This window comes from Prosopis cineraria, unplaced genomic scaffold (genome assembly GCF_029017545.1).
Source record: "Prosopis cineraria cultivar Desert tree isolate PC_DT_omini unplaced genomic scaffold, ASM2901754v1 PC5, whole genome shotgun sequence".
Lineage (NCBI taxonomy): Eukaryota > Viridiplantae > Streptophyta > Magnoliopsida > Fabales > Fabaceae > Prosopis > Prosopis cineraria.
Window position 1 is genome coordinate 9097406 of NW_026555336.1, and position 15880 is coordinate 9113285.

General features: G+C 32.3%; 1 protein-coding gene across 1 annotated transcript; it reads right to left on the reverse strand.

Moving 5' to 3' along the window:
- Positions 1-2341: 2341 nt before the first annotated feature.
- On the reverse strand, positions 2342-15739 carry LOC129310383 (uncharacterized). The gene is made up of 2 exons (XM_054952204.1): positions 15419-15739; positions 2342-2446 (listed from the first exon to the last, which is right to left on the reverse strand). The coding sequence occupies exons 1-2, from the start codon at positions 15705-15707 to the stop codon at positions 2427-2429; spliced, it is 309 nt and encodes a 102-aa protein (XP_054808179.1). The 5' UTR covers positions 15708-15739; the 3' UTR covers positions 2342-2426.
- Positions 15740-15880: the final 141 nt, after the last annotated feature.

Consider the following 15880-nt stretch of genomic DNA (forward strand, 5'->3'; position numbering starts at 1 on the left):
TCTCAAATTGAAATTAAACGCAAGATAGTATAGGACTTTGAGAAACAAAGAAATAGAAATCATACTTAATTTGATCAATACTCCTTCATGTTTAAAGATAACTTAAATCTAACTTATCACTTAACCCGATAATCTCAACAATTTTTCAAATGTTAGAACCAAAAACCTTGTGGAAAAGTATCATAACTAAATCAATCTCATTTGTATAAGCAAATAAAGATCATGCCCCATTCCCTTATAAGTTTTAAATAGATTAATCACATTAAACAAACCTTTAAAACTGCTTAAAAATCAATATTTTTACCAATACTCATGGCAAAAATGAGATAGATGTGAATTCCCTTGGTACAATCTAGATCACGTCAACTTTTACTCTGGGATTCAAGATACAAGATTGACTATCAGCTATGAGTCAATCTTGCTCAAAAACTATTTTGCTCTCCCCCTAACAAACAATTTTCTGTCGGTTTAATTAGTTCCATTCGCAATACTCACATTCACAACTCTATCTGCAATTTTTACCCAAATCTATCTGCTACTTCAATTTCTATTCTCATAGATAAAAAGAAAAATAACAATTACTAATTATGCTAAATTATTGCACACATCTTCTTAACCATCCTCCATTCCCATAATTTTTGGATATGCCTTGGCAGACTCACTAATTATTATGCATGGTCCAACATATTTAGAGGAGCATTAGCGATCTGTTTCTCTGGTTCGTAGTGTCTTTATGTCATAATGAGCATATGATTGTTGTGTGGAAGGATTTAACTGGGAAGATACAAAATTTTGATATAGGATGTGGACTATTCCTGAACATAAAGGACTTGCTCAACTAACACCCATGGAAGCTCAAAAGTTAAACATAATTTCAGAGAGTTACAATTCAAGAATTTTCAAACTCAAAATCAGAAACCATAATTTACAGGGTAGTGCGAGAGGTTTAAACTTAAAATTAGAAACCCATAATTTAAAGCATGCAAATTGATCTCAAAATTTTTACTAAAATGGGTATCTCCTTCCCCTTCAAACTCTTGATTCGATCAGCTTGCCTCCTTTGCTTCAACCTAGATTACTCTCAAATCTCATAAGCAAATGATTTTCTTCAGATTCTCGGTCCTCTCTCAGAACCCATAGATGTTTCAGTCTCTTCTCGCTCGGTCCCTCTCTTCCCCAGAATCCTCAATCTCAGACTTTATATAGAGGGTAAACAATCATTTATTGTTACACGTTTCCCTCTTAAATCATCATCTCTGTGTTTTGCTTTTCCTTCCCTTTTGTCGAGTTTCCATCTTTGTCGTGTTCGCATGCGTCTGTCGTCTTCTTGCTTTTCTTCTGGTTCCTCTGCTTTTCTTCTACGTTTGGCTGAAAGTGCTTAGGGGTGGTTGAACTGCTCTGCATTCAGTTGCCTCTCTTCTAGTCTTTGCTTCTACTTTCCTCTTCCTTTCTCCGTGCATGACTGCCGTGTGTGTGCATTTTTTCTGTGCGTTGCTTGTTTTGCTCTGCTTTGGCTCTACATCCTGGGTTTCGCCTTCTGCTTTCGTCTATAGCTTGCTCTACTCTTCTCTTAGCCGAAAAGCTCGATCTAGGGCTGCTCTCTCTCCCTCTCCCTCTCATTTCTCTCTTCTCTTCATCTCCACCGACTGAAAGGCCTTTAGGGCCTGCTCCTGTCTTCGCTGCTCTGCCTCAGCCAAGCTGAACGCAGGGATAAAAAGGGGGCGAAATGCTACAGACTACAGCATTTTACTCCCCTTATTTTCTAATTTTTTTTATTTTTTTAATTAATTTCAAAATTTAGATTGAGAAAAGAAAAAAAAATTTAATTTTGAATTAAACAAGAACACCTCTTCTTCTTTTTAAGTTAACTCTTACAAATTGACTCCCAATATTTTGAATTATTGAGAGATTTTTTTAAAGATTTAAGCAAGGTTTATTTTCTTTTCTAAAGAAGTATAATCCTAAAAAAAAAAGAGGTCAAATTTCATTTTTGCATTTATATATATATATATATATAGTTATTTTAGTGAACTAAAAGAGATAAAGATTAAAGATTAAGTTCTATTAATAAAATTTTTTTATTTTGAAAATATAATCTTAAAAAAGATTTCATTTTTGTATATATATATATATTGGGTTAAATTTATTATTTTTTTATTAAATGTAAAATATGCCTGAACAAAATACAGTTTTCACAAGAATCAAGAACATAAAATTAGAACTAGTGGTTTCCAATGACTGTAGGCCCAAATAGAAAATCATAGTCTCTTAAATTATATCCCAAATGCTTTAGAATAATCTGCTTTGTGTTCTCATCAATAATATTGTAGCGTAATGGATTCTTTATTATCTTAGCCATGAATTCAACATAAAAAATGTGACGCGTGACTTGAGATGACTGCATCTTTTGTTCACCTACAAGCATTCTATTGACCATAGTAATTACCTGCATGGACATGAACTTTCATTGTTATATACGGACATTTTATTATTTATATATAGACTTTTATTGTTAAATATAGGACTTAATTTTTTTACATATACCTAATTACTGATCCACGATGCTAGTCCGAGAGAAGGCAACTCACTCCTCATCAGATTGTAGTTGTACGTTTGGATGAATATCCTGTGACATATGACAAAAAAAAAACCACTTTGCAATAAAGATTTTTTTTTTCAAATTTTTTATGACAAGGTTTTTCCACTTACTCTTCACTATCTTTTGTTGTATTCCAATTTGTGCAGAATGTATATAACCATTGCTTAACTCCGCCTATGTTTATAGTCGGTCCCAAGCCCGGGTAAAGGAGGAGGGTTGTGTTAGGCCATCAATAGTCAATGTAAAACTTTGTTGAATCTATCATGAATATGGACAATAGACGTTATAATGTTAATGCTAGGTCGTTGCTCGTAAGTAACGCGCTGCATGGCTCGAGTACAGTGATAAGTGAGTTAGAGCCATTGCATCGGCGCCCGGATGTAGTGTTAAATGAGCAAGGGCTACCGCGTCATTTTGGACGCGGTTAAAGAGGTTAGTCCATAAGAGCAAAATTAGATTTGGTACTTAGAATGTTGGGACATTGAATTGTAAATCTGTAGAGGTTGTAGGGGTTATGATTCAAAGGAAAATCAATATCCTTTGCCTGCAAGAAACAAAATGGCGTGGAAAAGAAGCTAAGGATATTCAAGGTTTCAAACTTTGGTATATGGAAAAAGTAAGCGCACGCAATGGAGTAGGCATCATTATGGATAAGGAGTAGAAAAAAAATGTTGTAGAAGTTAGCAGAATTAGAGACAGAATTATTTCCTTAAAAATGATAATTGGACGTGAGACTGTTAATATTGTTAGCACTTATGCACCGTAAGTCGGGATAAAAGCCAGTCTTAAGGAATTATTTTAGGAGGATCTAAAGGGGTTGATTCAACACATACCACAGAGTAAAAAGATTTTTATTGGAGGAGACTTTAATGGGCATGTTGGGAGGGAGGCTGCTCAGTATACGAGGGTGCATGGTGGTTTTGGTTTTAGAGAGCTAAACAGTGAAGGACAAACTCTTCTTGATTTCTCATTGACGTATGATTTTAAGATTGCCAACACTTGTTTCAAGAAGAGAGATGAGCATCTCATCACTTACAAAAGTGGAGCCTTAAGGTCACAGATTGATTTTCTTTTGTTAGGAACACAGATAGAAGACTTTGTAAAAATTACAAGGTGATTCCTGGAGATGCTGTAACGACACAACATAGGATCTTAGTCCTTGATGTGTGTATTATGAGTAAAATCCAAAAGCGTCGACAAGTAGTAGCACCAAGGATTAGGTGGTGGCAATTAAAAGGTGAGAAGCAAGATATTTTCAAGCAAAATCTTTTGGACAAAGGAATTTGGGAATCTCAAGGAAGTGCTAACATCATGTGGGAGGATATCGCTAAAAAGATACGGGAGGTTGCAAAAGTAGTTTTGGGAGAATCAAAAGGTTTTGGTTCGAGAGATAAGGAGTCTTGATGGTGAAATAATAGTGTACAAGACAAAATCAAGTATAAGAAGAACTGTTTTAAAGCCATACATTTGTGTAACAATGAGGAAAATTGGAAGAGGTACCATATGGCTAAGAAGAAAACTAAGAGAGTTGTGGGTAAAGCTCGTTCTAAAGCTTTTGAAGAATTTTATAAGAGCCTTGAGACGAAGGAAGGAGAACAAAACATTTATAAGATTTCCAAGAGTAGGGAAAGAAAATTAAGGGATCTAGAACAGGTAAGGTGTATTAAGGATGAAAAGGAAAGAATTTTAGTTACAGAAGATAAAATTAAAAATAGATGGGAGACTTACTTTTTCAAACTTTTCAATGATGGAGAGGGTTCATCTAGTAACTTGGAGGATTTAGTAACTGGTGAAGGAGAACAAAATTTGTCATTCTATCGAATAATACGTGATAAGGAGGTAAAGGAAGCTCTTAAGAAAATGGCAAATGGTAGAGCCAACGGACCTGATTGTATATCTATCGAAGCGTGGAAATGTTTAGGTGAAGAAGGGGTGAGATGGTTAACTAAGTTATTTAATGTGATTTTACGGTCTAAGAAAATGCCTGATGAGTGGAGGAGAAGTACATTAATTTCTATTTATAAAAATAAAGGAGATATTCAGAATTGTACTAACTATCGAGGGATTAAACTCATGAGCCACACAATAAAATTATGGGAGAAAGTAATTGAGCACAAGTTGAGATTGGAGATAAGTATTTTTGAGAATCAGTTTGGTTTTATGCCAGGTAGATCAACTACAGAGGCGATTTATCTACTAAGGAGATTAATGGAAAAGTATCTTTGTAAAGATAAAGATTTACACATGATTTTTATTGATTTGGAAAAAACTTATGACCGTATACCAAGAGAAGTGTTTTGGAAAGTATTGGAAAAAAAGAGAGTATGGATTGCTTATATTAAAGCCATACAAGATATGTATGAGGGGGTAAAAACTAGTATAAGAACGCCTAGTGGTCAAACGAAAGATTTTTCTATAAAGATTGGACTACATCAATGATCATCTCTGAGTCCTTATCTGTTCAACTTGATCCTAAATGTTTTGATGGAACATATTCAAGGGGAAATTTCCAAATGTATGCTCTTCGCGGATGATATAGTTCTTATAGCATAGACAAGAGAAGAGGTTAATTGCAAACTTGCGTTATGGAGGAGGACATTGGAGTCAAAAGATTTTCGTCTGAGTAAGAGTAAGACGGAATATTTATATTGTAAATTTGGTAAGAGACTATTCGACAATAATTTAGAAGTGAAATTGGGAGATCAAATTATACCTCAAGTGAAAAAGTTTAGATATTTGGGAGTCATTATTCAAAATGATGGCAAAATCAATGGAATATTTCACATAGGATTCAAGCTGGGTGGTTTAATTAGAGAAAAGCTAAAGGAGTTATTTACGACCGTAAGGTGCCTAATAAACTTAAAGGAAAGTTTTATCGCACTGTTATCAGACCGGTAATGTTATATAGTAGTGAATGCTGGGCTCTAATGGGACAGCAAGAGCATAAAGTTGGAGTAGCAGAGATGAGAATGTTACGATGAATGTGCGGACATACACGTAAAGATAAAATTCGAAATGAGCACGTACGCAAAAAAGTGAGGGTAGCACCTATTGAGAAAAAAATGATAGAAAATTGGTTAAGATAGTTTGGGCATGTACAAAAAAGACTAAGGGAGGCACCAGTAAGAAGAGTGGAACATATAACTTTGAGTCCGATTAAGAGGGGTAGAGGAAGGCCTAAGAGAACACTCTTGAAGTTATTGAACGCGATCTCTTAATTAATAATATTTCTAAAAGCTTGATAAATGATAGAGCACAATGACATCTTGCAATCCATGTAGCCGACCCCACCTAGTGGGATAAAGACTTGTTGTTGTTGTTGTATATAACCATTGCTTGTTAGTAAGATTCCTCTTCTTCAAGGTAACAAGTAGCATCTATAGAGATTTAATAACAGGCTTCTTCTTCCTCTTAGATCTCCTGATTGAAAGATTTTCCTTCTTTTCTCATCAACTACTTTTTCTTCATATGCATCCATATCTGATTTCTCCTTTTTTGATGTTTAGATGCATCTCTCTCATATTTCTGTTATTCTTTACCCTTTTCAATTGCATCTTTCTCTTTATCCTCCTCTTGTTATTCTTTTTTTTAATATGTTTTTATCCTCCTCCTCTTATTGTTCTTTTGTATCTGTTTTTGCATTATTCTCATCCTTGTCATCTTCCCCATCCTCATCCTCTTTATCATCTTTACTTTCTACATTATCCTCATCCTTGTCATCTTCCCTCTCATCCTCCTTATTGTCCTTATCTTTTACATCATCCTCATCCTTTTCATCTTCCCCATCCTCATCCTCCTTATCATTCTTATCTTCTATATCCGACATCCTTATCGTCTTCCTCTTCTTGTATGATAGCTCACTTTGATTGTAGCTATAGTAGCTTATTAGCTATATAAGACATGGCTCTCTTTTGTGCATATTTCATGTCTTACACAACATACAAGGTGTACTTATTCACAACAAAATTTTCATATTTCATAACAAAAGGTTCACAAATTAATATTGACAAAACACACCCTCTCTATATAAGCCTTCACTCTAACATACACATCCTTCATATCCTATACAACAAAAGGGTTCAATTATTCACAACAATGGGTTCACAACTATTGTTAACTTAAATTCACACACTCCTCATCAAGAAAGGTAGTAATTAGAGGTAGGTGGGTTGAGGCATTAAGGTTGCCATTACTATTGAATGGTCCTTTAGTATATAAAAGGCCATGGTAGTTTTGGTGCTGACCCTTGATCATTTCATTAACGCTTTCTTCAGTCTAGTGCCCCATTTCATCATTAGCCGGGGGTATAACTTTGTTCATAGAAAAATTTTAAAGATAGAAAATCTAAAATATCAATTTAATGTTAGAATAATTATAACAACCAAGGTTTATCACATTTTGAAAAAAAAATGTAGCTTATGAATAAGAAGTAAAGGTTTGGTGAAAAAAAAAAAGAATAAGAAGTAAAGGCCTCCTCCAATATATTTTGGTGCCTTTGACTTCCCCTTCTTCACATTCTCTTTATAGAGTCGTATCTCCCATTTCAATTCCTTTAACACAAAGCTTGCCCAATCAAATTTTGACTATGCATTGTTTGTACAAGCCAACATCTTTAATGCCTTATCGGTAATTCTAGGACTTTCACCAAGACATCATAGAGTTCCTAGTGTGAACAACAAAAAATGAAACTTAAACTTCTCATTTCCAGACCCTGAGGTTATCTTATTCTTCAAATTATTTAATGACATTGTTGTATAATTTTTTTTCAAATTTGCTACCAAGTCCTTATTATCATTCAAATCTACTGCCCATCTAGCATTAGGTAGCCCCATAATTTATTGAACATCTCTTGCTCTCACTAGTACTATTTTTCCCCTTATAATCATTTTCTTTGTTGAAGGATCATAAGATCACTTTATCTCCTGGCATAACTCTTGAGATTTTGGCATCTCTAACATCCAACAATTTAGCAAACCCAGCTGCTTCAACTTTCTCTTTTAAGTGTTGAAAGGAATTTGATAATTTTTTTGTGTGTTCTTACCTCTCTTTGTTTAATGGCCTTCATTCTATATGGCTCCTTTTCCTCTTAACTCTTTTTTTCCCTAGATTTCACCTAATGCTTCATTTGAGTCAGCTACTTTCTTGTATTTTTTTTATTATTCTCTAAGAATTCTCTCCTAAACTCATGCCATCCAGTAAAAGGATATGGCTTTTTTGGTTTGTTCAATGTCATTTTATGTTATGCACCTTCACAAATTAGCAATACCAAAGTTCAGAGTTAACAAGTTCAAGTATTGACAGAGTTAAAAAATTTATAACTTAAATTTTGAATATTCACAAGTTCATGTTCATCTTTTCAAAAGTAAAAGTCCACAATTTCTGACTTCACTTATGCAGAACTAAGGTTTAGTAACAGTAAGTGAACTTCCATTTTTTGCAATTAAAAGTTCATAATTTCTCATGTATAGGTTCATCAATTCACAAGTAAAAGTCCTGAAATAATGTTCAATGATAGCCAAGTACAAGTTTCAAATTTTACAATTAAAAGTTCACAGTTTCACAATGTGGGTTTACGAATATCTATTGGTAGCAAAATTCTTGTTCAAAGTTGACAAGTTGTTGGCCAACTTTACTAATTTACAAGTTAAAGTTCACATATTCATAATTACATGTTCATAGATTCATAAGTAAAGGTCTAGAATTTCTAACTTCATATAATCATAAAAATGTTTAGTGACACTAAGTATAAGTTTTTAATTTATAACAAGAAGTTCATAGTTTCACAACTTTGGCTTCATATATTAACAAGTAAATGTCTATTGGTAACAAAATTCTTGTTTAGAGGTGACAAGTTGTTAGCCAAGATTAGAAATTTACAACTTAAGGTTCACATATTCACAACCATATGTTCATAGATTCACAAGTAAAATTATAAAATTTCTAACTTTTGTAATCAGAAATGATGTTCAGTGACACCAAATTCAAGTTTCAAATTTTACAACTACAAGTCTAGAGTTTCACAACTTTAGATTAAGATATTAATAAGTTAAAGTCCACTTATGTTTAGAGTTAAAGTTAGTGCAAAATAAGTTCACAAATTTACAACTTTAGATTCGAATTTTCACAACCATAGGTTAATCTATTCACAAGTCAAACTCCATCAAATTTGAACAAAACAAGAAGAAAAGCACAAAATCTATAAAATCAAAACAAAATACTAGTGGCTGAAAAGCTGGAGCATTTACAACATTTCAAGCAAGGATGATAATATACCTTTCTAACAACAAGTCATTTAGCAGAAAGAAGAAATAGGTTAGCCTTGTTCACTATCAAGAATGCGCATAGGAGTACTTCAATATTTTGTCACTTGCTGCTTCTTTTCATAAGCCCCTAGTTGATTGCTAGACAATTCACCTTCCAAACATTGAAAATGAGTTTACCAAGATCAAGAATAGATCGACTGACCTTTAGGCTTTGTGGTGAGGATGAGAGAAATGGTCATTGCTTCATGGTTCAAGGTTTGCACACGATTCTATGTTTCCAAATGAAACAAGGGCAAATGTATCTTTTCATTTAGAACAAAATTAGCAAGATGGGCCCTTAGGCTTGCAATGTGTTTTCAGATTCCATTAGGTTTATATGCAAATTTTTATATCCTGGGGGCGCTAAGTGAGATTCTCCCTTTGTCATAAACAATGGAGTAAAAGAAAAATAAATAACTGTATTAATTTTTGAAAAGGGTAATGGATGAAAAGACACAAATTTACCCATGCACTATTTCATCCAATATCCTATACTATGAGATAATGTAAAATAATTCATCAACTATTTAAAAAGGAGTGCCCGGTACCTTATTTATTTTCCACGAAACGTGGGTTTATTTTCAAACTTTTGGGATCAACATTCATTTAATTTTCTCTCCCTCATGGACTCTTCTCACTTCTAGTTTATAACTCCTCATGTATCTCCTTCCCTCTCTTTATATCTCTGTCTCCCTCTCTCATTTTAGCAACATTATTGCACTTGCAAATGTAATGTGGATAGCGCACGAGAGTGAAAGTTTTGGCTTTTGGGGTGAAAATCGATTGAATAAGAGTCGCCACTAAAATTTTGAGGAAAATTTTAGGAAACCACTTAAAAAAGAGATAAGGATGGTTTGTGAAATCAAAAAATAGGTTCAAGAGTCGGTTAAGTGTGGGGAAGGTGTTAGGCACCTCACAACATCCGTTCATGAGAACAATTACTTAAAGTTTATTATGCTAAATTAATATGGCTTTAAAGTTATTTTAATTATTTTTTTTATTCACGTGTTTGATATAAAAATAATAATAATTAAGTGAGAAATATTTATTTATTTAAAAGGAAAAACTTGACTCAAAATCAGACTCTGAGGCCTATGTATCCTGGGATAAGGATCAAAATCTACATAGTATGAGATTATAAATTGTTGGTGAAAATATTTTTTAAAGAGAAATTAATTAGAAATAATTTTCATTTTGCAAATAAAAGAATGTTTTGAAATTTTGATATGTATGTTTTAAATTGTAAAAAGTAATTTAATTTTAATTATTTTATCAATTTTTTAAATTTTTGAGATAAGAATAAAGTAAAGAGTTTATTACATTTTTTATATTTTATTATTGTAAATTTAACTGCTATATTTGCAAAGCCTTATTGATTCATACGATAATACAATTATTTTAAATATTTGTGGAGATTCTAGAATCTCACACGATAAAAGATTGAGAAAATGACAATCAAGTCTCAAAGGATCAATTTTATACCAGTTAAGTCCCAACTAATTCTAAAAGGCCAATCAAGTCCCATGCTGTTTTTCCCCAATCAAATTACGAAAGAAATGATGAAAATACCCCTACGAGTAAATATAACATGTACACTCATCAGCTCCAACATTTTCCTTTCGATTTGTCTCTTTCTCGCCATTAATGAGAGCTACATGTGAGTGGTGGAGCTGTACGTTGAAAAATACCCATTCTTGAAATAGAGTTATGCTTGAAAGAGGTGAGTTGTCTTAATTATTGACTCAAGGAAGCTTAAGGAGTTGTGCTGATGCGTGTAGACAGGTATTTTTTTTTTGGCAAATCCTTGTATCTGAACAAAAAGATTTACTCCATGAAGGTCTGATTTCTTGCAAAATGGCTTTCGTAAGGAAAAAGATGGAACGGTTTTCTGCAACTGAACATGAAAGATTTTTTTTATTTCACGTTTCTAAATATTTGGCATAAAGATTCGACATTTTGCAACTGAAAGTGTAAGAAATTACTATCGAGTGTCCATATTTTAAGATGGAACGTTATCACTGTTTAATTGATGCGAAATCACTTATGTCAAAAGTAACTTATTTTTAAGTGATATATTATTACATTTTATTTTGTTTCTTGTAGGTTGATATTATTGGGTACGATGAAAAATAGTTGTTTAAAGAAAATTTTTTGTTATTTTCATTTTGGTGGAGATATTGTAAAAGATATGCATGGGACAATGCATTATGATGAGGGGAGTTGTAATGAAAGAATGATTAGAGAAGGAATGTCTCTTGAAGGACTTGTTAGATTGATTTCATCATGCTTGAATTGTGATTTAAATGGAATAGAGTTGAAGTACACAGTGAAGTTTGATTGCAATGCTCTTTTAGACCTTAAAGATGATGAAGGGATAAATTAATTAATGAAATTGAATGATAATTTTGCTCATGTGTATATCATTAGGAAGACATAGCAAAGTACAAAGGCAACAAGAGATTCAATTGATGGGTAAGTTTTTTTAATAGTTGCATAATTAATATTATGCTAATATGAATATGGATGGTAGTAGTAAATATGATTTGAATAAAAATGCAGAGTAGGATGTTCAGCTGAGAATTTACATGCTACACAAGATCTTGAAGTTTTACCATGTGCAATACAAAGTATCCCAACACCAATGCCTAAGCTAAATGCAACAAAGTGGAAGGATTTGCTAGTAGGACCTAGGTAGATTTTTGCAAGTGCTGATGATTGTAGACAAGCAAGCTACAAGTATAGTATTGCACTATGCATGTTATCTTCGTAGTTCATAGGAGAAAATATACAATGGCACTATGCATCATGTTGAGACCCATGAGATGTCAAAGCCAAATGCATTGACAGTATCTAAGCTCATAAGCCAAACCTTTTTGCTGCCTCCTAGAACATCTTGATCAGTTGGTAGACCTTGTCATGTGAGGATTGAGTCTCAATATCAGCAGGAGAAGGTTTATCATTGTTCTTATTGTCATGAAGTAAGTCGTACATGGAAGAGGTGTAGAAATCTAAATCCAAATTGATGTTATTATAAATGGGTTACCATATGAACTTGGATTTGGGTGATATACATATATGGGTAGTTTTAGATCAAGTTAGATTTAGTTAACATATATAAGTTTTTATACATATATATTGGTAGTATTGGGGGATTTTTTTGGTACATAACAACCCCTCTTTTATAAATCCAAGTTCATGCTTTTGTGTATGTGGACAACTGATATGTGCAGATGCATTAGATGAATTAATACATGCAACTTATATGTACAGTTCATATCTTCTGTAATCATAAAAGTATGTTGTCTTAAAATTTCGAACAGAGGTTGCAAATTATTTGTAAGGCAGTTGTAAAATTTGGTATGTCAATTAAAATTACTCGAGCCATGTCCTAAAATAATTTGGTAGTTTTGCAAGTTTAAGAATTCAAAAGTTATTCCACCCAAAATTTCGAGAATGAGTTGCAAATTATTCGTAAGGAAGTTGTAATATTTAGTATGTTAGTTGCAAATTACTGGAGTCATATCCTAAAATAATTTCATAGCTTTGCAAGTTCAACAATTTAAAAGGTATTCCACCCAAATTTTTGAGAATCAGTTGCAAATTATTCGTGAGGAAGTTGTAAAATTTAGTATGTTAGTTGCAAATTACTGGAGCCATGTCCTAAAATAATTTGGTAGCTTTGCAAGTTCAAGAATTCAAAGTTATTCCACTCAAAATTTCGAGAAGGATTTGCAAATTATTTGTAATAAAGTTGCAAAATTTGGTATGTTAGTTATAAATTACTGAAATGTTATCCTAAAATAATTTGATAGCTTTATAAGTTCAAGAATTTAAAAGTTATTCCACCTAAAATTTTGAGAAGGAGTTGCAATTTATTTGTAATGAAGTTGCAAAATCTGGATGTCAGTTGCAAATTACTAGAGCCATGTCTTTGGTAGCTTTGTAAGTTTAAGAATTCAATAGTTCTTCCACCCAAAATTTTGAGAAGGAGGTGCAAATTATTTGTAAGAAAGTTATAAAATCTGGTGTCTCAATTGCAAATTACTGGAGCATTATCTTACAATAATAACTTTTAAGAATTCAATAGTTCTTCCACCCAAAATTTTGAAAAGAAGTTGCAAATTATTCATAAAACAATTGCAAAATTTAGTGTCTGAATTACAAATTACTAGAGCATTGTCCTAGAATAATAACTTTTTTAAAAATTCAATGGTTCTTCCATCTAAAATTTTGACAATCAGTGGCAAATTTGTCTCGAGCTAGTTGCAAAACTGGGTACCTAAGTTGCTTGACAACTTGATTGATTGGGTATAATGTATAACTTGAACATTATAAATACGTTTCAATATTACAAGTTGGGAATAAAATTGTGAAAACAAATTACAAAGTTACAAAGTTGCAAACTTGATTAATTGGGTATAATGTATAACTTCAAACTTAAAATCCATTTAAGCATGTCATCACTTGTACAAACTACATAGTCCCCCTTCAGCTAAGACGCTCAGGGAAAAAAATTGAAAAAAAAGCAATTTCTGCATAATTGAAATGGTGAATGTTGATGAGGATCAGACTCTTCAGCTAGGCAAATGCATTACACCCATCAAAGATTAATGACCAAAACGGATTACAGATTAATGACATAAGCAATTGATCACTTAAAGCAGAGAAGAGATGTCAAACAGGACTAGAATAGAGATGACAGACAGCTTTATTAGATAGCTCAGGGAAGAGACGACAGAGAGCTTTACTCGCTTGCAATGAGACAGGGAAGAGATGATGAACAGGGCAGGGAAGGAAGAGACAACGAACAAGGCAGGGAAGGAAGGGACGACGAACAGGGTAGGAAAGAGTAGAGAAGGAGAAACCTCAAATTTTTATTAGCCAAATAAGGGTATTTCAGTCATTTTTCATTATATTAAAATACTACTCAAGGACCTAGGGACTTAACTAGCTTTTCAAAATGTCTTGGGACTTACGTTGAATAAAATTGGTCCTTTGGGACCTAATTGTCATTTTCCCTAAAAGATTTTAACAACTTAATTTACTTATTTGTATTAATAATTATATTGCAGAGTCTTATTAGCTCATACGGTAATATAATTATTCTAAATATTTGTGAAGATCTTAAAATCTCACATAATAAAAAAATTTAACAACTTAATTTATTTTAGTTAAATTTTTAAATAAATATAATATTATTAAGCATATTTTAACGATTCTTGATTGTTATACTCATATAGCTTTCCTGACTTATACGGTAATATGATTATCCCAAATATCTGCAAAGATTCAAAATCCTCACTTAATAAAGGATTAAATAATATATATTTTTAAATATATTTTAAATATATTTTAATGCGTAAATATAGAATTTTTATTTTTAAATATAGGAATTCTAATCGTTATACTTACAAAACCTTATTAATATACACGGTAAAATGATTATTCTAGAGGTCTATGAAGTTTCAAAAATCTCACGCGACCAACAAATTTAATCAATAAATGTGATTATAATTCAAATACATTAATTTAATTGATTAACTTTATTAAAAAAATATTTATTATTTTATTTATAAAATTTATTTATTTATTTCTATATAAATTGAGAATCACAATATTTGCGAAGATTTATTATCTCACACGATGAGGTAATTAATCTAGGTATCTATAGAGATTCTTTAAATCATATTAAATATTTTATTAATTTTTTTAAATTTAAAAAGAAAAAGAATTAATTAAATAATGGGCCATTGGAAATCTATTAATATATACGAGTTTGATTCTTATACTTATAAAATCTTATTAATTTACATGATATTAGATCGTTCAAAATACCTGTAGAGATTCTTAAAATCTCACATGATAAATAAATTTAAATATTATATGTTATTAAGAATTTTACAACCAACAAATAATTATGAAACTCACGTTCAGGAATAATTTCAATGATAGTATAAAACGTGCAAAAGGAAAAGGAGAATCCCAAAACACATAACTTGATATAATGCCACACAAAATAATTTATGTAATCTCTATATATTTTAAAATTCTCTTGTTACTCCATTAATCTTATAAAGGTGTGGTGGCAAATGAAAAGGACTCATTGTCCACTGATACAATTCTTAAAACAAACATAGTGAAGGGAATTGCAAGGATAATTTTTTTTTTAAGTGTAGTATTTTTACTTTAGAGTTTTAATCAATAAACTCATTTTAATAAAACTAAGAGAGTGAAATTAACTATTAAAGCAACATCACCTTAGACTTAGAGAACTGAAATAAAAGCAATCAAGAATATTGCTCTCAATCCTAGATTCCGTTCCCCTTCCACTCTCTTCCTCTCCCTTTTAGACTCTCGGACTCTCCTTCTCTCAAACCCAGCTCTCCATTCTCTCTCCCTTTTTCAAAAATTTTTCAATCTCCTCTCGAAAATCCTCTAGAAATCCCTCTGCTTTCTCCTCGCGCGCTTGTCCCTCTTTTATAGATGAAGAGTGCAATTCATAAATATAAAATCTTACCAGATTCAGCTTCAGAGGCTTGCGTGGGAGATGAAATACTGATTGCGTGCTTCACTCCTCTTTGATTACTGCATCCAGCGACGTTCTTGCGTCTGTGTTTCTCTGGTCTTTCGTCTCTGGAATGGCTGAAAGTGTTCGTGTTTGGCTTGTTCTGTGTGAGTCTGCCCTCTTTGTGTTTTTGTTTCTCTGCCCTTCTGTGTCCGGCCGAAAGCAGTTTAGAGTGTTGTGCCTTCGTCTCGTCTCTCTGCCTCTTCTTTCCTCTGTGTGTGCGTCTGCTCTGCGTTTTCATCTCTCTTGTGTTTCTTCTGCTCTCTGCTAGAACAAAGAAAAGGGATAAAAGGGGTGAGTGCTGCGTTTCCCTCTCCCTATTATTTATTTTTTTTAATGCTTTTGCTTTTTTTTATCAATTAATTTTAAAAATTAAATTAAAAAAATATAATTTAAATTGATCAAAAACATTTC

What these genes read in the sequence shown, in the direction of transcription:
- LOC129310383 (XM_054952204.1), bottom strand. Translation starts at nt 15,707, where the DNA reads ATGAAAACGCAGAGCAGACGCACACACAGAGGAAAGAAGAGGCAGAGA. An exon ending in AGCCTCTGAAGCTGAATCTG is followed by an intron (nt 2,447 to 15,418) that starts GTAAGATTTTAT and finishes ATGTCCATGCAG; the next exon opens with GTAATTACTATGGTCAATAG.